This window comes from Polyodon spathula, chromosome 12, assembly GCF_017654505.1.
Source record: "Polyodon spathula isolate WHYD16114869_AA chromosome 12, ASM1765450v1, whole genome shotgun sequence".
NCBI lineage: Eukaryota > Metazoa > Chordata > Actinopteri > Acipenseriformes > Polyodontidae > Polyodon > Polyodon spathula.
Window position 1 is genome coordinate 41,144,217 of NC_054545.1, and position 24,072 is coordinate 41,168,288.

The 24,072-nt window shown below is 36.6% G+C and overlaps 1 protein-coding gene across 2 annotated transcripts in view; it reads right to left on the reverse strand.

The window, feature by feature from the left end:
- The window catches only part of etv4 (ETS variant transcription factor 4), a 48,128-nt gene that overhangs the window by 8,276 nt on the left and 15,780 nt on the right, over positions 1 to 24,072 (reverse strand). The window contains exons 5-7 of one of the 2 annotated variants that reach the window (XM_041267294.1): positions 4,741 to 4,858; positions 3,177 to 3,356; positions 1,907 to 2,235 (exon numbers count right to left, since the gene is read on the reverse strand). In XM_041267294.1, the coding sequence (XP_041123228.1) occupies positions 1,907 to 2,235; positions 3,177 to 3,356; positions 4,741 to 4,858 (627 nt within the window). Of the gene's footprint in view, positions 1 to 1,906; positions 2,236 to 3,176; positions 3,357 to 4,740; positions 4,862 to 24,072 lie in introns of both variants that reach the window. The other variant, XM_041267293.1, reaches the window with a different exon arrangement.

Sequence of the window (24,072 nt, forward strand, 5' to 3'; positions counted from 1 at the left end):
AGGTCCTTTTTACTTAACTACACTGATATGGAATTTCCCTTTCTTGCAACACATTGTTTGTGTACTTCTTTAAATAACAAGTAACAATCCTTATATTAGAATGTCCTCAATCATTTAAAACACCCAGTAGGGGTATAGTAATGCAAGAAACACCTTTCACTGTGTTATTTTATAATGTAAAAAGATATTTCATTCATAACATTTGTAGCATAAGTACAGTAAAACTAACAGATATTGGCTATTAAGCCTGAAAGAAGATGTCGAATAGTTCTCATCATTAAGTCACAATACTGTCAAGTTTATTTTTTTTAAGGTTAAATGAGAGGCTCCACTAGCCTAGCTAGTGGGCTACTTCATTTGCTGATGATAAAACTTTACACGGGATGCAACAGTTTAAATTACCTGGTGATAAAGAGCTTTGAGAGTAAAAAAAAACAAAAACAAAAAAAACATTTTACCCAGGGGTAACAGGGTTAAAGATTCAAATTCAGATAGAACACAGCACAGCCAATGAGCAGTGGTTCGTCTGACTAACATCCTGTTTATAAACAATATAGAATGCATGCCACAGACATATGTTAGGGTTTAGGTACCACAATAAGAAGAGAATGTCTACAGAATACACTGGAATATAATGCAGATTTAAAACCTTTACAGCTGATGAGGGTGAAATAGTCTAAGATGTAGGTCATTGAAACCAGCTATACATTCCTGGTTAAAACTTCCCCCATCTTTATTCGCTGTAAAACTGTCAAATTAATAAAAACTTTAAATACGGTTTACTGTTACACATAATTCTAACAAACTCCAACAAAAATGTACGCACAGTAAAACTTCAAGCTTAAACTGTGCAGCGTACAGGATTTGCTGCAGGCTGATCTTTGCAGCTGTAACTACCCAGCTCAAATTACTGTGTGCACGCTCATTTTTCCATCATGATTTCATCTGGCTGCTGAAAGGAAACGGCTGGTGTAACTTGACACCCAGGCAAGCACTACTGGGTATTCTAGTCTTTCCTTTGCCCTTCATTTTCTCAATGAAATTCTCAAGTCTCCATTCAGAGAAACAAAAAAAAAAAAAAAAAACATGGCAGAAAAACAAAAACAAGCACATCCTGCCAAGTTTCAGGACAGAGAGGGAGGAGCAGTCTTACAAGGTCATGTGATTGCAGCCTTTTAGCATTCCAGCAGTTGATGTACCCAGTGTCTTCCTGGCTGCCAGGCTGTTCAGTTAACCCACACAAAAGACGACTACTTGGTTAAATTTTAACATGACTTGAGCTAGCCCTACCCCCAGCCCTGGGTTTCAGAACGATCCTTAGTTCAGATTTATTTAAATGATCAGGAGCCATGGGTGTGATATTAAATACTTTGTTCATTGTATATCAAACAACTCCTACTCGCAGGAATAAGTCACACCCATCTTTAGGTTCACTATGATAGGTGCAATCAGTTCAGGGCACATTTATCGGGGCTTCATTGTTCAAACTCATGGCAGGATTGAGGTGCGCTCGCTTGCTGTGACTGTAGTGTTCATTTCCCTCATCGTTCATTTTTCACATATAGTAGACTCTTGCTAATCTGAACCAATGGATCCGGACCCAGTTCAGCGAAGTGAATTGTAGTGATTGTAATTTGTACCCTACTAAAAATGCTTTGTCTAGTCTTTATTCTATATTTTTCATACCCTTGCCACTCTCTGTACAAAGAAGTGACTCCTATCCTATTTCCACTTAATTTCTAACCTGGTTTTCAGGTGCTATTGTGCAACATTGACTAAGGTTAACTTTGTCAACTCCTTTGAGGTCCCTCATCCTAATTCAATTTTCCTAACCTATTTCAGTGAGCGAGATGTATTTAAAAAAGAAATGATGAAATAACACCAGTATTGTTCCAGTAACACCCACCTGGCTCATATTGGTAGTCAGTGGGCTCCTGTTTGACCATGTGCTGCGGCGTGTATCTCTGGGGGTTGCTGCCTCCCATATGGCTGGTCTGGTCGTAGAGGGGGTCATTGTACTCCTGCTTGAAGCTGTGCTCCTGCATGTAGGGCATGCAGGGCTCGGACATCTGCCGCTGGTACCCCCCTAGCACTGCGGGGGGATTGCGGGACACACCCCGAGAGGAAGGGAAGGAGTGGCACATCTCCCCTTGCACTGTGGGGGGCTCACGGGACACACCCTGAGAGGAAGGGAAGGAGTGGCACATCTCCCCTGAGTGCTGTGGGTACCTGGGGCTGAGAACACATAATAATAATAATAATAATAATAATAATAATAATAATAATAATAATAATAATAATAATAATAATAATTTTTCTTTTTATAGCACCTTTCATAATGGACCACCATCACCAAGTGCTTTACAAGATACGAGACTAGGGTGTATGAACTATGCATCAGTTGCAGAGTCACTTACAACAACATCTCACCCGAAAGATGGAGCACAAGGTTAGGTGACTTGCTCAGGGTCACACAATGAGTGGCTGAGCTGGGATTTGAATCAGGGACCTCCTGGATGCAAGCCTGTTTCTTTAAACACTAGACCACACAGCCTCCTACACTGACAATCAACACAGATCTGCCGTGCAGCCCAGGGTTCAGATATGACACTAACAGCAGGCTTAACAATCAAGGGACTACAGGAGTCAGAATAATGGGATATGTAGCACACACCTTAGTGTAAATGTGGTGTCTCAAATGACATTATTATCCATTAAGTCATTTCTAAAAGCTATCAATCTGTATTTCAAATCCAGGGATTCTATTAGTCCTTCACAATATGTTATATATTTAGGTGGTCTCTTTTACATTTATATTTATATACTTAAATTCCTTTGTTTTATAGTTTGACTGCTCTTCCGCAGTTCTGTGCTGTGAAGTGTTTTTTTGGACGGTGGGGGCAGGGAATCTCTTTTACAGCCCTTTTGCTCAGAAAACTTTGACCATATTATAGAAAGAGCAGTGAAAAAGCAAATGCACATCTACCGCCATATTAAAAACTAAATACACAAAGTATGTATGTATTACAGAGTGAATTTTTTTATTATAATAATTTAAAAACATTTAAAATGGTTGATTTAAGACTAATGGCAAGATTGACTAGGTAGATCAATCTTTATACACAGATGTTTGAGTCTTGTGCTTGGCAATAGTGGTTGTGATGTTGTGGTTGTACCTGTGGTCAATGTGGTAGCCATGGTTGTGGATGGGCTGTGGGTGGCGCTGGGGGTTCAGGTAGCCCTGCTGCTCCTGTCTGGGGTTCAGGTTGGGTTTGGGGGAGTAATGCTGGAGAGGAGACATTGGGGTCCCTGGATTGGAGGACTTGTGTCCAACAGGTCTCTTCTGGTCATAGGCACTGGAAGACAAGTTCTGTTACCACAGAGATTTCCAAACCCCCCTTAGGGTCTTGAAGCATGTACCAGAGGTACCAGAGACATCTAGACTATTACACTTTTTTTTTAAAAATGTACAATTAAATATGATGTGACAACACTGTAAGCATGCCCCACATATCTCAGCTATCAGACTAAAGGGAGCTACATGTACAGTGTAAATCCCAAAGTCATTCTAAATAAATTACATCAAGTTCCATTAACTTAAAAATACAAATTTTATTCATAATACTCATCAATTTTAAGTTATTTAAACATTCAAATTTAATTTAGTTGTTCAAATTTAAATAGTTTATTTAGAATCAGGGAACTAGATTCCCATCAGCCCTTGCGGGACTTGTACAATTTATTTTTGGAATTGATTGTTGTTTATTGTGTTGCTGTTTTGTGTATGTGAGGTTGCACCAGTGTGTTTGTTTTTCTCTTGTGGCCCCGCCTGCTCCCTTACATGTGTTCTCCTTGTGTTGTGTGTGGCCAGCCCCGTTCGGTGGTCAGTCTGCGGATGTGACCTCCCTCCCTTCTCCCTCTGTCTACATCTCTGCATCTGCCTGGTTCCAGCACTTGTAAATGCTGCTATAAGCACATAGTGCTATACTAGCAGCTAATAAAATAGCTTGTTCATTGCACATTCTGTTACCTCAGCTAACTTTTTATTGTTAAACTAACTTGACTATTAAAAAGTAAATCTAACTCAATTGGATTAAGTTACATGAATATACATGTTATGAGTTTAATCAGCCTCAGAGAAAGTTGTTGTAATAAAAAATAAATGAGTAGCTAAACTTAATTATATTATGGCAATGAGTTTATTTATTTATTTATTTTTTTGTAAACTTGACTTATCAGGGTTTACAGTGTAAGGGTACGTTTTCCTCTTACAAGCCCAGTTCCGAGGGATTATCATCAAATTACCCCAGAACAAAACATAAAGGCTGGTATTGATTTAAAATATTTTACATCCCAAACTCTATACAGCCAGAAAATTCCAGAGGTGTTCAAGAGCTGTTGAGAGGTTTGGTCCCTGGTACCCCCTGCTAATGACATCACAGAGTTGCATGCATTTAAAAGTAGTTGTAACTCCAAAACATTCCAGAAATCTTACCTTCACACATGACACTTACATAATGGATGGACTTGCATGATAGGTGAATTTGTGGATTTTTTTTTTCTACTTACAATCACTTTAAAAGGATTTATTACAAAATGTACTCGGTTTCAATAAATGGTCCCCGATTTCAATTGATATTTCTATGTGGTGTCGTTTATCCTAAAATGGGTTGACAGAAATGATGCTCTCTGTAACTCTGTGTTCAGGGGGTAGGGTGTGGAGTGAGCTCTGTTTCTTACCTGGCGTAAAGGCACTGCTCCCCATTGGGATAAGTGAAGGTTTGCTTGTGGCTGCAGGACTGAGTGGGATCTGGGCTCTGGGGCTCTTTTTTAATCTTCACCGGAGGGCTGTGGAAAGCTACTGGAGGCAAAAAGGGGAAGAGCATCAAGGTGTATAATCCCACTGACCAAAATCCACTTAAAGAGGTCAATATTTGCTTTAAAAGCGTTTTCTTTCGTATGCAAAACAACAGTCTTGCAGACCTATTATTTTTCTGACTATTTTAATTTGAATCAAGTAGCATCCATTTACCCTGCCACCACACAGTGGATTGGATTTTAAAGCCTTGGTTATAGGCCCCATTGTCGATTTTCCCCTGCTCAAGGTCCAAACTGCTCTCACTCACGTCCATAGCTGGGTAACTGAGATGTAAAAGTCATGAGCGCACGCTGTACTGATCACCACTTATACAACACCTTATATAATTAATCGTTTGCGGTCCTATGTTGGACCCTGTCCGACACCATCAAAAAGCACAGGTCTCTAGTTGTTTTTTCCCAGGAAAAAGCCAAGAAAACCTTTGGATGGCTGAGTAAGACCGATAGGAACCAAATGAAGCCGGAAAAAGGGTGTATCTCATAGCCCCATGCATTACAGAGATAACACGGACATAAAACAAAGGAGATCGCTGCTTATGCATCCAGCACTCATTACCCTCATTACCCTAGCTTGTCTCATTCGCTTTGTATTGGCTGCATTTTCATCAGGTGGAACTGGAGGAAGTACTTTGTTCAATATAAGACAAACTGATTTGGCATTAGAGAGAATTTTGTATTTATTTATTTTTTTAAATGCATATGAATAACCAGGGGTTTGTTGGCTTTATCTTAATATTTACTTTTTATGTAGTAATAACTTGAAAGTCAACATTTCAAGGATTTAAAAAGTCAAAAGTGTATAACCTTGAAAACAGAACCAGTCAGCAGTACCAGCAATGTGACACCACTGATTTTGCACACATTTTGCACAGTGATGCTGCTATGGCAGCACACTGATACTGATACAGCAGTAGATAACCAATGCATGTTGGTGTATTTTATCACACAATTAGGATACCATTAATATGTCAGAATAGTACAATGTTACCACTGTTTTTCAACTAATGACTCACTCCATTGTATCTACCAGTCCTCTTCGTACAGGACCACTTCTTCCAATCTTCCATTTAGACACATTCTGTTGGGGCTTCAGGGCTAAATTAAAGCTCCAAACTCATTCCACTGGATTTGACACACATACACACACACACACACACACACACACACACACACACACACACACACACACACACACAGTAATATATATATATATTATAGTTTTATCCCTGCTGCATTAATAATGCTTTATGCCTGCTGTAGCCTGTAAATATGGCTAAAATAAACATTTCACAGAGGGACACTGCAGATGACGAAAGCGACAGGAATATTGTTTATTTTACTAGATAAACAAGGCTAGGGATCCACCCTGGAAAAATATCAACACGTGCACACAGGCTTTATTGCCTTTTCCTGTCATGGGCTGTGTACTAGCATTTTACCTTTGAAGTCCGGGGTTCAAATTCAAAGTTATTTTGTTGCTCTCTCATCTCAGATGGATTGCAACATTTCCAGTTTAGAAATGAGAAATTCTGTACTGTAAATGGTTCATGAATTTGGCCCACTGTGCTACAGAAAAGAAAGCACCAGCCAACCAAGTCTATCAGCCCTTTACTGAAGCCTCATACCTGCTCATTAGAACTGAAACTGTTATGCATTACAAAACAGATGTCAGGGATTCCAGCTGGATACAAATGCAATCAGTCACATAAAGGCAGATCATTCTGTGTTACATAGTGCTGGTGTTTCCATATGGTATGTTTGTGCCCACCCACATGATTTGAGTACACTCTGTGCTGCCAGCCGGATGTGCTAGTGTATTATTTCTTTTGACAACAGGATTAGTGTTACGTGAATAATAGAAGATTGTCATTACTGGTTTAAGGTGGTATTGACGGATTATACTGTAGATGAAGAGGAAATTAAATGGTGATGCGCTTATTACTGTTTATAGCTGAATTATGGCTTACTGTGTTTACTAGTAAACAATAGGGAATGAAAAAAATAAAATCTTATCTAGCTAAAAAAAATACCCTTCAAACAGAACTGCAATAGATGGGTTTACAAAAAAGTTTCTAATTTTAGAAATGCAAAAAGAAACCTAATAATTTATATGACAAAAATTTCCTCTAGATTTTTTTCTTCTTCTTCAGATGTGTTCAAATGTTGACCAAATTAAAACACAAGAAAAAGCTTCTGCTACAGGTTTTGGCTAATGTCTTCATGTGACTAATTATTGTTTCACTGCAGTTCAGTTTGCCAAAGGTTAATTCCTTTTCTGAATGTGTTTCCCGTGCGCACACACACACACACACACACACACACACACACACACACCGTTCCGTCTCTAGGATTTCCTCAGTGGCAGAATTGGACTGATTCCATGTTGGAGAGGGAGGGGTACATGTAGGAAAAACAACTGCATCTCTGCTTCCAAGTGTTCTGCTTTCTCACAGAGAAACCAAGTGACCCAACCTGGCCTGCTCTTTCAGCCACTGAAAAATCTTACCTTGCACAATGGCACCAAAATCATTCGGACATTAGTCTAAGCTTCAGTGGGCCCTATCTTTCACTTTCACTGCGCTGCCATGACGTCTTTAATTTAGTAAACTCAAATGTTGATGTTATAATATCTGCAATGGCACCCACATGAGTGAAAGTGACCAAAGATCACTCTGACTGCAACTCCTGGGTCAAAACCAATATTTTGGCCGGGGGTCTGGGGGCCGCCAAGGACCCCCAAAACTATTGGGTTGTACATGCTCTCATGTGCATTCTGAGACATTTTGGACCACTTTCAGAAGCAAATTTGAACTTAACTTTGTAGAGAAAGAAATTCAGAAATGACTTCTTACAACCTGTCATTTTACCAGATGTATCAACCTGATAAAACCACGAGGCTAGTTAACAAATATAGTTTTTGCAATGTTACTTTACACGTATGACCGTTTCACATATTCTTTTTATAAAACCTCAGCTGCAAATATAATATACAATCGCTGCTTAAAATAAAAAATAAAAATAAAGCTTTTGCATTAATAGTTTATTTAACTGTATAATGACAAAAATCTAAATTATACTCACTTTGAGTATAAATAAGCTCTGGACCACTAAACAGTAACAGAGTCTGTTTTTGGTTCCTATAGGTGAGTGTTTCATTCTAAAAGCAGTACAACAGTTCAGTGTTTTAATCAATGTCAGAAGCAATAGTCCAAGAATTCTGTCTCAATCTTAGGCACCTAACTTTGTTAAAAGGTCGGGGGCAAATGAAAGGATTAACTGTCGAGTATAGAGAGGCACATTTATTATTATTATTATTATTATTATTATTATTATTATTATTATTATTATTATTATTATTATTGTACAAAGAAGACGCTCTAAGAAACCAGGCAAACCTTGCTATTGTGAAGTTACAGTTTTAGTAACTGCAAGCCGTTTAATATGTATTTACTGAGCATGCATTAACTACAAACATTGCAAGTAGCACCACATGGCACAACAGGTATCAATGGCATCTCTGCACAGTGCTGCACCTAGAATTCCCAGGTGCAGTTTATTAAAGGAAAGTGTTAAACAAACAAAGAAAAGCAAGCACAGCTCTGCTGTTTTGCAGGTAAGTGTTCCCTAATTAAGGCAGTTGAAAATACTTGCCATGTCAGAAGTACCGGATTACTATATAAAACATTGACTTCATTCTGCTGAATAAAGCCATTTCAACAGTATAAACTTAGCTGCAGGAAGGACCAGTCAAGAGTTGTTTCTTGTTTTATACCACTAAAATGGTCTTATTCCTCTAAGGAATTGTGCCTGCCTTTGTGCTTGCTTCTAAATATGGTCCACTGAGTGCAAAGTTTGCCCATAATAAATTAACTTAAAACAACAATGTAACTGCTGCTAGTAATCTCTTGTTAGTTTTAAAATATGTATTTTTTACTTTAAATATTGGGGCAGGTTTGGCACTTGCTTCGGATAGGGCGCATTATTTTATATCTTTAATGAGGGCTGACAGTACACAAAATGACGGGGAGAGTAATATAAGCAAAAATACATGAATTACCTGACGATTTCAGGTACCTGCCTTCAAAGATGACACTGTCTGTGAAAGAAGGACTGCGACTCTATTGTCACCTTTGATACACAAATAAGTTTACTTGACTTGAAAAACGTCTTAAACAATGTAAGCATATTCCTACTTGGTTCAACTGAATGAGTCGTCACCTACACAACAAGTTTCAATATGAATGCTGAAAATGTATTTCGATAAAAGTTTTTTATTTTAAAAAACACACACACCACACTCTAACCTACTTCACTAAAGTAAAAATATGCTTTTGTTATTTTGAAATACCACAGCTTCAGACTACTAGTGCTTAATAATAGTAATGACATTTTATCACAGCAACGTGAACTTACTATATATATATATATATATATATATAATATATATATATTATAAATCACATATATATAATAATAATAATAAATAACCGTCTGGTTCTGTCTTGCCTCCCAACTATCCCTCCTAGTTTATCCCTCAGCCACATTCTGCACAGGTTCTCAAATGGCCGACAGCCAATTTGTCAAATAAATCATCGGCTGCCGACCAGGTATTTTTACGAGACGTACGTAGTCTGGCAGAGACGAGAAGCAAACATCGTCTGGCAAACTACACCAAACCACCACAATAAAACACACGCAAAACAGTACATTTAAATAATAATAATACCATACAAATACTGAATAGACAAAATACGCACAGGGGTACCCCACCACACTCTTTAAATACATTTATTTTCATACTGTATTTCCCTCAAAAGGGGAACTTAAAAGGGCAAAAAAAAAAAAAAAAAAAAAAAAAAAAAATGCCAATATCCACTATAAAAGCCAAGAACCTTTTCTTGAAAAACATATTTGACTAATACAATAATGAATAATACAATTTTGCAATTGACCTTGGAGTAAAATGAACCAACATTATTCCTGCAGGTTATATTCCATAAATAAGCCGGCAGCGTATTCTAATAAAAACAATTAACAATCAGTGCAGCTCTATTTGGTTGATGTAGCTGCCAAATAATTTTGGAGAGGTGTCACCTTTCTCAGTTTTCAAGGCAGCGCGGAGAGGAAACGTTGGCTTTGAAAAGGATTAAAATTATTTTCTAATGCAATAATAACGACTGTCTACCCCGTTCAACTTTCCGACATAAAAACAGTACTGAAGGATGTGAATTTCACAAAGATACCAAATCCTGGTGTTTGGGGTTGAATTGTGTTTTAAAACTATCTGCGGCACAGAAAGCCTGGAAATGTCATTTCACAGGCTTTCTATTAATAGAAATACCAGAAAAAGTCCACAAAAATCCTTAACTGCGTACTGTTGACCCCGATCAATTAAACTAGAGACAGCGATTCCTGTTAATCTGACCAAGAGCACAATAAATATCTTTTTAGTGAGGCCAAGATATTATTCATGGAAATTCCCAATACTAATGATTTTTAAAGAGTCTGCATTTCTACAAATTGTATCTAAAAAAAAACATGTAGTAAAAGAACTAACTGTGGAAATGTTTCTAATAAAGGAAACAATGGACTTTATTCATTAAAACTGTAGCGGCAGCTTTACTCGAACAAGCCTGCTTTGTTGCGTTAAATGAAGGTTTGGTACGCTTTTGCTTTCAGAATTTATTCTTCTGCTTCTATTCTGCTGCCTTTAAAACAAAGCAGAAGCAACGTTTAGAGAATCAGTCCCATGACATCAAAATGTGTTTTGATTTGATTTGCTATTCAAAGACATCATTCTAGCATACCGTCTCTTTCTTTGCAAAATAGAAATCAGAAATACCTGCCATTTCTATTTGCATTTTTTAGAAGTCAGTTATGTGGTGCCTCCTCTCTGAGTCAGACTTCAACAGAAATCGGTCATTCAGTTCAGCCACATGCTGGTGTTGCTGTCAGTGGGTTTGGACGTGACTCTTGTTTATCTAAACTGTGTTGGATTATCTCAGTATAGTTAAAAATCTTACAATCATATTTAATGCTGAGTAAATATAGGTTTCATATATAGGTTTTACTTTAGGCCACATATTTAAAATGTACAAATCCATTACCTATGTATACCACACACACACACACACACACACACACACACACACACACACACACACATATATATATATATATATATATATATATATATATATAATATATATATATATATATATATATATATATATATATTATATATATATATATATATAATTTTTGATGGATTACAAAATAGAAGGTGTAACAGTATAAACCAATTTTGTATATTGGATAATTTTGTTTAATCCTTAATGTGATATTAAAAATCGGTGAAGATCACAATACATAGACAGACACAGAATGACCTCACAATTATATGTCATTGCATTTTAATCAGTTGTGACTAAAAGTGCTTTTTATTAGAGGGAGAAAGTTGTTGTTTACTATCCTATAACAAAACTCATTTGTATTTATTTGCATATGTAAATAGTGGTTTTTGAGGGGTGAGTTTGTGACTAATGAGAAGGACAAGACTGAGTGCTTTAGGAAGTCTAAGGGTGATTGTTAGACCCACACATAATTTGAAACGGAGTGGAAGGCAAACAGATTCCTCTCCCGGCCCTTATTGTACTCTGTAAAACAAAGTGTTGTTTCAGGCTATGGGGCACAGAACCCTTTGACATGCAGAGACAAGCCTTTCTTCATAGCCAACGAGCCTGAAATCCTCACATGAAAGGGCCCGATTTAGGGAAGTGGGTTTCATTTTCTGTGGAAACGACAAAATCTGATGCATTTTTCCAACTGTTAATCTGTTAAATATTGTCAAATTTTCTCACGTGAACCTCCGTTTTACCTGCCGGTGGATCACATTTCTTGCATAATTCTCTCTGTTTTTTCTGATCTTTAAATTAATATGTAATGAGCATTTAAACAGTGTAATCCACCGAAAAACACTTGAGTACGAAAAGAAAATGAGGACTGTCTGTAAAAATAAATGCAGAACAAAGCGTATTGACAAGAAAACTGATAAAAGTTTAAATTATCCACCACTTTGGTCTTTGGAAAATAGACACAGATTTTGAGATCTATATATTCTGACAAAACGAAAACATCTGAATAACTAATGAACCAAACTAGCACATTGAGATCTACCTCAACCATATCAACGCAACTCATCCAGAATCCTGACAGATCTCCATGGTCATGCCTCAAGAAGTTCAGGTAGGTGATGAAGAACTGGAAGATCCTGATACAAGATGAATGGCTGAGGAAGTTGATAAGCTGTTCCTGGGTTATGTTGTTGTGCAGCTTCTCTGCCTGGAGTGTGGTTTCATTGAGCTCAGGCAAATAAGCTGGGTGCCCTTCAACAATCCAAGTATAAAAACCTTTCCAGGCTATTCTCATCATAGACTACATTGTGTAGTCTTACAGCTTGGTTGTACTTGCGTCCTTCCAGAAAACCACTAATGGATCCGTCTGCAATTACACCAGATTCAATAGCTAGATCTTTCAGACCAGCATCCTGCAATCTTTTCCCAATGATAGACATAATGATGCAAACTGTGTGAAATACGCTCATTTGGAGAACTATGTGCTGGAACTTGTGGGCATTCTTCCATGCTATCAGCTGCAATGGCATACAGAGCCTGGTCAAGCACATTTGTTTCCTCTTTCTTTATTTGAGCTCCGTGAATAACCTCTTCATAGTCTAAGCTTTTCTGGCTAAGAAGGCATTTGCTCTGTTAATGGCCGCTTTGGGGGAATATTGGATTTAGACTTCATCGCTTGATTAGTAACTGAGTAAGTTTGAAGAGAATCAGACAGGTTCGTCAAGAACTATCAATCACAATCACAACCAGTTTTAAATCTACAGATGGGAGTTTATTTAAGATTTATTTATTTCCACCTGTAGGCCAGTGGTGATGTCAGATCTCATTCAATACACACCAGGCTTGTGCCTCACTTCCTGTTTTGCCAATCAAGCTAATTTAATAGAAGACCCTTGAATAACTTTATAGGTACACCTAGATGGACAACAATGACAGACTACTGCCAAACAGTTTTAATGCTAACAGGAGCTTTTAAGCAGTTAACTTATCTGATCTTTTGAACAATAAGAATGTATTGTTTATTTTTATTATTTTATTAATTATAGAACTGATGCTATTTTATTAATTCTGAATATATAAATGAATTATTACTTTTGTAAATATAAATGTTAACACATTTAAAATAATAATTTTACTGAATAACAGCAAAAATAATCTTACAATAACAGATTGGTGAAATTCCTGCAATTGTTTTTATTTGTATATATGTTAGTACAAATGTTAGAAAACAAATCTCAAGTGAATTGATGTTATAACCTGGACAGGAAAGAATGATTAAAATCACCCTTTTTTTCATTTGAAAAAGGTACAAAATATGACTTTTAGGCAATTTTCCTGGACACATGATGCTGGGTCTTTTTAGAAGGGCAATTCTTTAGAAATATACATATATGTAAATGACTTCAAAATTTCACCAAGGTCACATGACCAATTAATAGCCAGTACCATAAAACATATAAATACATAGTTTAAACACAACCATAGCTGTTACAGTTCCTGAGATATTCTATGTTATGTTAATATGGGATATCACTTAAATGCGGGTGTCGGTTGCCATGGCAACACAACTTTAGCCACTAAGCTACATTTTACCAGACATTTCCATAAAGTACAGGTTCTGAACTTTCAGAAAATGTATGGGGAATTTGCCCACTCAAATGGTACCAACAACTCCCCTGGCTCATGGGCTAATATAACAGCTTTCAGTGTACAGAACTTTTATAATAATAATAATAATAATAATAATAATAATAATAATAATAATAAATAATAATAATAATACAGAGACTTTTGGTAGGTACCATATTACAGCATAGTGCCTTCAGCACTAACTAGCTTTACAGAAAGACAATTTAAATAGCCAATTAAAAATTAAATAATAAAAATGGACATACATGTGCACAATATATTTACTGTGCTGTACTAGAATTAAGTATTAAAGAGGTTGATAAATGTTTAACCCCACCAGTTAGCTAGAAACAAGGCCTTATAGGCTTTCCAGATTGTTTACATTCCCTTTATACCAATTGCAGGCCTAAAAGCTCCTGTCTCCTCCCAAAATAAAGTTTTTGTCAAACAAATTCCATTCTACAGGAAGTACCTATAGAGCTGACATTTTCAACATTAGCTTATAAGGCAACATCCTTCTTGAAATTTTTTGTATAGGCAATTCAACTTTAAAACTCGTGGGCAGCTTGTTGATAGTGCCACTAGGGTAACAATAAAACAGATAGACAACAAAGACTTGAGGAGGTTGACAACAATGATACAGAGCTGTAAAACTGCTGTTTAGCTCTATAAAAGCATTAAAGACAATCAACAACTCCTACTTCAGAAGGAAATGACAATACAATACCGTTTTATAATGCCAAGACAACTACACTTATTCAGAATGCATCTCTGAGGTACACAAAACAAACAGAGCTACAGAAACTAAAAGAACATTTATAATACTCTTTCTTGTTTTAAGTGTATAATATTACTAGAGGGATGCTAGCTATATTTTATGAACATTTAATTTCTTAATATCCTATTTTAGAGATCACCCTGGTGCCTGATCCTAAGCCTCATGTACATATTACTAGCACATGCTTGTTTCCAGATGTGTTTGAAGGCTATGCATTTATTTATTTTTTTTGTAATTATTGCTTTGGAATAATAAAGCACACTCAATGCATTCAATTCTGAATAACTGTCTGATATTCAAATAGGAAATTGGTTGCTGAACAAATTTGTAGGATGCGATATATTATATGCATCACGATATATGTGATAGTCCAGATTAGCTACTTGTTTGTGGCATAAAAAGATCACATGACCTAAAGGGGGCAGGGCACAGCCCTGCATGTAAATTAATTGTGTCGTATTTATTGTTATTATTTAAGAGAAATGTGTTTATTTTATATTAAGAACGGGTGTATGTGTTGCGTCATTGTGGCCAATTCGTTAGTATTAGTTTGAATGTATTTTGTGTTGATTTAAAAATACAATGAGTCTGTTTATTGTTTGGCAGCAGGGAAGGGGAAGCCCCGTCGCACAAACCCTGTGCAGAAGGTGACCATCTCCCAATTTAATTGATTAATTTGTTGCTAAACGGGAGATGGTCACCATCATAAAAACCCTGCAGTTTTCCCTGTTCTAGGTGGGCATTCAGAAAGTGAACGAGAGAGCGAGCATTACAGTAATCAATTCTAGATGAAACAAAAGGCATGCATTAGTCTCTCGGCATCAGATACAGAAATAATTGGTCTAAGTTTGGCTATATTTCTCAAATGGTAAAAAGATACTTTTGTAACTTCCCTAATATACCATATTCCTTCGAATTTAAGACACACTTTAATCATTTTTTGTTTCTCAAAAATAGCCTCTGTCATAAATTTGAGTACAGTATAGTGATGCATGTATTAAAAACCACCAACAAAAGACTCCACTACCCAAGTAGACAAACAGCAATGTGACTGACTGCCGAGAAAAGACAACAAAGACATCTGCCTGAATACACAAGCAGCAACGTGACTTACTGCTAAGAAATACGAACCAAAATGTTGCTGCCTGATCTTGAATCATCCATGACATAAGAGTCATTAGCTTTCTGAGGAATTCGAAGAGAAGTTTTACAATTTCAGCATTTCTAATAAACAGTACCAGCTTGGACAGATTGGAAATGCTGATCAGAGCTCTGTATTTTTCAACATAACAAGCAATACCACATTTCACAAATTGGGAGAAAAATAGGTGCGAGTAATCACCATATGCATATGTTATGTTCTGTTAATTGGTATTATGCATACTGTTCTGACTGTTGTTTGCAATGTTATCAATGCTGTTGTGGGTGCTGGGTTACATGTTGCCTGATGTAGTGGAGTGTGGTGTTGTGCTTGCTGTTGCTGAGATGCCTGATGCTGTAAGTGAGTGGGTGGTTCTTTGTAAATATTTATATTTATTTGATATTTTAATTTTTCCTCAAATTGGGCTGCGTCTTACATTCAAGAACGTCTTAAATTTGAAGGAACCCGATTATTAATACGGTCGAACTCATGCAATCCCACATTATTTTGTTGGTTCTGAGAACCCACAATTATTACCTCAATTTTATCTGAATTTAGCATTAAATAATTCTGAGACATCTAACACTTGAGGTCTGCAAGAAGAAGTAAGTAACTCCCCAGCATAAGTATTTCCTGGCTTTAGGGATAGATATAGCTGGGTATCATCTGCATAGCAGTAGAAATTCACTCCGGCAGCATATATAATGAAAATAACAAAGGACCTAGAATACAGACAAACTGAAATCTATTGGAAAGATAAGATTTAAGACAGGATAGGAAAAGACTAGACAGTCCTACTGTGCTTTCAAGACAAATCAGTAAGATGGAATGGTCTACAGTATCAAAGGCAGCACTTAGATGTAAGAGAATTAAAACTGATTGAAAACCAAAGTCAGACCTTATCAGCAGATCATTTACAATTCTGACAAGGGCTGCCTCAGTGCTGTGTACTGCACGGAATCCAGACTGAAACTTCTCAGACACATCATTAAGAATTAGAAATGTTTGTAATTGATTTGCAACAACTCTTCTAGAACCTTAGCTAAGAATGGTAAACAGGAGATTGGCCTACAGTTACTCAGGACTTTAGGGTTTCTTAAGCATAGGCTTTACCACAGCTATCACTGTCAAGAGTGGGACTATTAATCTGTTTGGGGTAGCAAAAAAAAAATCTAGGATTATTTTTATTATTTTTTTTTAGTAATATGATGATCTAGCCAACACCACAGCCTTCCTATAATGAACCAGATGGCACTTCCATCCAATGTAGATTCCCTTCATCTCCATTCTAATTTATGACCCTCATATTTCAGTTTACGAGTTATATCATTAAACCACGGTGAGTTTTAACTGGCACTATAGTATCTAAGATACCAGTCAAGGAGGTGTTGTAGGTATTAACCAACTCATCTACTGATAAGGAGTCAGGGAGTGGCAATGAGCTCAATACATCAGTAAACTTTACAGCAGTTGAAGAATTAATTACCCAAGTTTTAATTGTATGGATCACAATCTTTCTAGATACTGGCAGATTAACCTTGAAAACAATGGCAAGATGATCAGAAACAGCGAGATCTATTGAGAAATGACCAGATCTAAAGTATGGTTAGTCTGCTTTCAACTTGCAAATAAAGAAAAAAATATAAAAATGAGGTCTCTAACTCTGTTACTCAATGACAATGTCATTTCAGTATTGGTTCCATAAAGTGAAAAACATACTGAAATGGTTTCAGCTGGACTCTCGTCGTCTTTTTTTTTTTTTTTCTTTTTTAAAAACATTTAATCTGGCAGCTCGCAAAAGCAGCAAAACGATCAGCTATACATAGGAAATGGCTATGTTTATCTGTGCCATTAACCTGCACTACACATGACCTGAGTGTGTTTTAGTGCTTCCGGCACAGATGGTAATGTTCAATTATAGGGCTGCTTTAATTGTCAACAAAACCCAACCTCCCGTGTTAGTTATGAGGGATTTTTCCTTATGTTAATTATACATTTTATATCATTGTTTCCTGTTTTAAAGTAAATGGGGGAAAACATTTTGAACTTTTACCCAAATACTGGCTGAACAGGGAAGTTTATCATTTCAAAGAGGGTTGATTCATAGATGAGATATTTTGACTTTTCTAAGAGCTTTTTGTGTCAGGACTCCTCAAAGCACTGTACATTGAACACACAACTTCTATAATAAAACACAGGCCTAGACAGATGCAATGGCTAACTAAAAATGAAAGCCTGTAATTTTCAGAGCAAGTGTAATTTCTCTCTTCTCTGTAACTAGAGATTTTCCATTGAATAACTCATAGCTTGACCCTTGCAGTCTCTAATCAAAACTTAAACTAGAAATTAAGTTTGGTGGTCATCTTTGATCCTGATCTCTCATTTGAGACATGTTAGAGAAGTTACTAAAGTATCTTTTTACCATTTGAAAAATATAACCAAACTTAGACCAATTATTTCTATATCTGATGCCGAGAGACAAATGCATGCCTTTGTTTAATCTTGAATTGGTTATTGTAATGCACTTTATCTGGTGTCCCAAAACGTATGGTATCCTGATTGGAGGATGTTCAGAATACAGCCGCTAGAATTCTGACTAAAACCAGGAAAAGTGAACACATTACCCCTGTTTTGGACTCTTTACACCTAGTTATTTGCAGGAGTTACTGACCCCATAACTTCCAAACCGCACTCTGAGATCACAGGATGCGGGGCTGCTGGTTATTCCTAGTGTCAACAAAAGCAACACGGGAGGGAGGGCTTTTTCTTGTAGAGCCCAGAAATTATGGAATGCCTTTGTTTTATATACTGTTTTTTAAATACTGTATGCTATTTAATATGTAGTAGTTGTGTGTGTGTGTGTGTGTGTGTGTGTGTGTGTGTGTGTGTGTGTGTGTGTGTGTGTGTGTGTGTGTGTGTGTGTGCCTGGGGACCTTTATACAAAGGTATTGTGTTGTGTAAATGCTTTTATATTTTTAATGTACTGTACAGTGCTTTTGTATGAAAAGCACTATATAAATGTATAAATAAATAAACAAATAAATAAATAAACAAACCCAGAACCATTTTAAAGATACAGTCCTTGAAATTGCACATTAACATCTTAAACACAACTGTAGGAGCCCATGAAGGACATAAGCGCAGTTTATTGCTATGAATTACTGAAATAATAAAAATGAAAAGATAATGGTTCAATGTTTTAGCTTTTTCCACTGTACTACACTATCATTCTCAGTCAGTTTGACCATTTTGTTTTAAACAAGGAAAAAAAGAAAATTCTAGTTTATAATTGAGCCACTAGCTGGTTTTATTGTACCATGAAACACTCAATTAAAAGGTCATGGGAACAACAACATGTGGCTATTACTTCCTTAGTATTTGGGTTATTGAAAAGCTATCAAGCCACAAAATGAGTTCCTGAGTTATAATGTAAGTATTTATTTAGCTACATATCACTTAAATGAACAGTTTGTTCTCCCTTGTATTATTTTTATTATTAAAAAGCAATAAAACCATAACATTTGTTTCTGATGGCTCGCTTAGTCATTTTATTTAACAGATTAACACTTTGAAAAAAATAAAAATAATGAAATCCACTATTTTATAGTGTTGGTTATCATCATTATTTTCTAAATCTTCCTTTACCGGCCTTTGAGATTATCTAGTAGAGGGGCAGCCTTCCTCATGCCATTCAAGTCCAGTGACAAATGTGACCTTTCAACCATACCGGTAACTTGATGTGGAAAAGACAGAGTAGATAGGCTAGCAGAGTTCAGTGGTCACATTATCACATGACTGGAATGGAATGAGGGCTGTTCATTCCTGGCACTTAGGGCTCTCCTGTCAAGTTCAATACCAAGTACAGGCAAATATAAAACAGCAATTATAATGACATTGAAGCTACTTACACCTTAATAAAAAGCTCACATGTTGATATTAAACTTTTAGTTTCATGTATCACACTATGTGGACTGTCCAATTTTACTGTTCTAGCTTCTGTTTATCGAACGGCTATTCCAAAAACTGTTTATTGTGCAACGCTGACCACCAAGCACTTGGGGAAATTAAACTGTGTGAATCAAAAAAAAAGTATCAGAAAAACAGACTGGAGAATTGCAAACGTAATAACGATCTACAAAAAGGGAGACAAAACCGAACTAGGTAACTATAGACCAATAAGATTGACTTCTATTCTATGTAAACTTATGGAAACTATAATAAAATCCAAAATGGTACCTATATGGTAACTGTATCCTGGGAGACAGTCAGCATGGTTTTAGGAAAGGGAGATCGTGTCTAACTAACCTGCTTAATTCTTTTCAGGATGCAACATCGACAATTATAATTGCAAAGCATATGACATGGTTTATTTAGATTTCCAGAAAGCTTTTGACAAAGTGCCACATAAAAGATTAATTTTCAAACTGAATGCAGTAGGGATTCAAGGAAATGCATGCACATGGATTAGGGAGTGGTTAACATGTTGAAAACCTCAAAATGGAGCGTGGTAACCAGTGGAGTACCACAGGGATCAGTATTTGGTCACTAACAACCAAACGAACAAGATGGGCCGATTGGCCTCCTTTCATTTGTAACTTTTCTTATGTTCGGTCTTATTTTGCAAATATGGATGGCAAACTTTGTCAAAGTTTTCTGAAAAATCACAATTCGGCTCTATATTCAGATGCTGCTCCATAGCATGCCACAGTGTTGAAAGCACAGCATGTACATATGTAGCTATTCAGAAAAAAATTCCGCAGCCATCCAGGTGGTTCTGTTTGCATGGTAAATCACAGGCAGGTGGTGAACTCCACTGAAACATCGAGGGGTTTTCGATTTGCCAATCACTAGCGGGTCACATTCTTAACTGCCACCCACATTACAGCAAACCAGGACTGAAATTCTTTCCTTTTCTCTTTCCAGCCAAGCTTGCTTGCTGTTGCAGTCAGTGCTATTTTATTCAAACTGTAAACCTAACACTGCGTACAGGAATTAAATAGCCAGGGTACAGTACAGGGGTAATTACTCAGTAATAATCTGGAAACAGCTGATTGATCGATCTGTCAAGCTTTTACTACAGTGCTGCTTTTTGTATTGAAATATATGTGAATGGCAAGGTAATGAGATGAAAACAGCTGATTGATAGATTAGTAAGAGTGATTACTAAAGTAATAAACAGTGTGTTTGTTATTTAAGTCTATGTGAATGCACATAACAAGACCAAACAGCTGAGTTTGCCTGAAATATACGGCATGCTTAACGCGGTATAAACAATGCCTTTCTTATTAAAATCAATGGGAAAGGCAAACGGCAAACACTATTTGTCTGATATAAATCTGCCAAAAATAACCCTGTACAGTGTAAGTGGTGGATACTGTATTGGGATCTCTGTTTAGGTAAATTGAACTGACACCACGACATACCATATGGGGACATTTTCTGGTTATTTAGAGATTATACAACCAATTTAAGGGCAGTAGTACATTTAATATAGATAGAATATAATATACAACATACATCATTTAAGCATGGGTTCATACAAACTATAATTTCTTTATCATAAACAGGTTATATTGCTCTGACAGAGTAAAACCTCCAGGTGAGATTACGCTAGTTATAATTGTACACTTAATTTTAATCAATTTGTTTACACTACTTTTACAATCTACACTGCAGACAATAATGTTATCTAATGAATTTGCCTTTATAAATGCTATCCAAGTACAGAATATACACTGCTAAGGAAGGGAGTTGTCATTAATCTTGGGGAATATTGACTCACTCCAGGTCCTTGAGACCCTAATATAGCTTTTCCTCTTAATGTTTAATGCTGCTATTGATTTCCTGGAATCAATAGAAATTGCATAATGAGCTCACAAATGTGCTGATGTGTCCAGAGTAATAGAAAGGGCCGTCTCTCTCCCTCTCTCATTGCAATCTCCATATAAAACACATTGGCCTCCATTCACTCGTTTGTTAAGCCAGCAGCCACCGCTATAAATGACGATTACTTTCCTGTGTCTAATGGGCTTGTTTCAGCCAACATATCACAAGTAGTTCATTCATAAAAACTGTGAATGTCCCAGGTCATAGCGGAGGGTGGGGGAGGACTGGACTGTCTGGGGAGGCGGTTGTATAGTCTTGCAATGCCTAGGCAGTGCACAAAAACAAGTCAAAGCCACTGACATAGACAAGGTTTTACCTGAAGCAAGCTATTCTTTTTTTCAGATTTACTTTGAAGTTACATTATGGAATTTCCAAGTTTTTCTGGGTTACTTTTTCACAATAAAAGAAAAACCTGAACATTGAGAGAGTAATGATGATTTTATCCATGCTTCAGTTTTATCCATACCTAAATTATTACTTTAAAACACAAACTGAAAATCACTAAACTTTATTAAAATGTAAACATTTCAGGCAGTTACCTGAAATAAGTTTGGTTTCCTAAAACAAAAAACTGACTGGTAAAAAAGAAGTTTTAAGCTTTTACCAGTTGAAATGAAGACACTACTTCAGTAAACAAAACATGAACCATTGCAGGTGTCCTAATCTTACACTATCCTTAAATTTGATCAATAGGCATATTTTGGAGATCAAATGGTCATATATGACTCAAGAGCCATCCATTGGACACACCTGGTTATTCTAACTGCTTCAAAACACTTTTTTTTTTTTGGTAAAAATAAGAAAGAAATAATTTGATCAACCAATACATTGTTATTTAACAGAACTGCAAAAATCACCCTGGATTGCATCAACACCTAACTGTGGTTATCCCAGGATCACCCATCATAAAAGTAGGGGTTTTAAGAAAGCCAGGTAGATTCCCCAACGTGTAAAATGCTCAACGACTATCCAGGGATGTGGCAGGAGACTGAATGGTAACGTCCCCAGACCAGGAAGCTGACAGAGACACAGACATGTAGGTACTTGCGGATTAATTTGCTGCTGTGTGTTTTTAGTCAAAAAATTAAATAAACAAAACAACAACAACAACGCTCACAGGGCCAAAATAAAAGTTTAAACAAAACAAACTCCAAAACAAAATACTCTGACACCCAAAAACAAGCACCGTGCTTCCTGCATGCGTAGCATTTGGTTTTTTTTTTTACACAGGACTCTCTTCTGACAGAAACATATTTACAAAATTAGAGAAACATTAAAAAACTAGGAGGCCAATATATTTTGTATTTCCCTGTCAGTCTTTTTTTTTTTTGCCAAAGTTGCCAAAACATTGAAAGAAAAGCATATATGCATTATAAAACAGATACACTGATATATACTTAACATGGTACAAAGCACATAGTGACCAAAATACATTGATAAGTTTAAATGTTTGTCTAGTTTTAAGTTTTTTTTTTTTGTGTATATTTTCAACAGTCAACTTCACACTGAAATAAAACTTGGTAAATCTGGCCTCTGGCCAGTGAGAGCTCATACTCAGATTTTAGACCTCAGCATCAAATTTAAATGTACTGCTCTGAGTGACTTCCTGTGTAATTATTTTTAGGCTTTTCAGAAAAGTCATCACCCACAACCACTGGATTAACTCACAGCAATAACACTTCTCTGGGACATTCAGCTAGAGGCTACTCCAGTTATTCAGAGAATAGACTACAGCTGACACCTCATTGTAATGGGCTGCAAACGATGGGCAATACAAACTTCAAGTCAAACTCGCATCTCTCTCCATTCAAAAGTTTAACTGTAGGGAATATGTTGTGCATACAAAGCAGGATAACACATTTTACACTAAATAGATTTTCCTTGGGTCTACCACAATCGACCACAGCTCAACCTTCTCTGAGCCTGACCTTGTAGACAGTCCATGTTGTTTACATTAGTGATCAAGACAAAAAACTGTAAAAAAATTGTCTTTGAAACTTGCTGACCACTATATCAGTCTGTGAGACAAATAGGCATGCTCCCACATCTGACTTGTTGCAGAAGACACATTATATCTCGGTTATTGGTATTTTAGAAACTATTGGCAAAGAATAAGATTTAATTGTTATTGAATTAAAAATAAGGACATTGAAAATTTAAATAAGAATAAAATCACAGATAAAAACTTTGACATAGAGATGGACGTCCATAATTATAAATGCCGCTTTCTATTTGTATTCTAAATGTATATTCTGTTTTGCGCAGGTCATTGATGTTTTTATGTGAATAAGCACAACAAGCCTGCTGCCTCTCTTTGAAGTGTTTCATCTGAAAGTGTTCTTGTAGACATTACACAACTAGTTGTTTTCCTATCCCCACACAGCACAAACGTTCTGAGGGCGTGTGAGCGTCCTCTGATCTCACAAGCCTAAAGCCTGAACCACTTTTACGCCAAGTAATCCAGAGCAGAGGTGGGCAGGGCTACCAATCTTGGAGAAGAGAGACCAGCCCTGCCTCTTATCCACTCTGAACGTGCTCTGCGTCTGGCCAGTAGGATTCGCTGTTGCGCGATGAGAAGCAAATGATCGATTAGAGATATCTCAAATTAATTGAATTTAATATTTTAA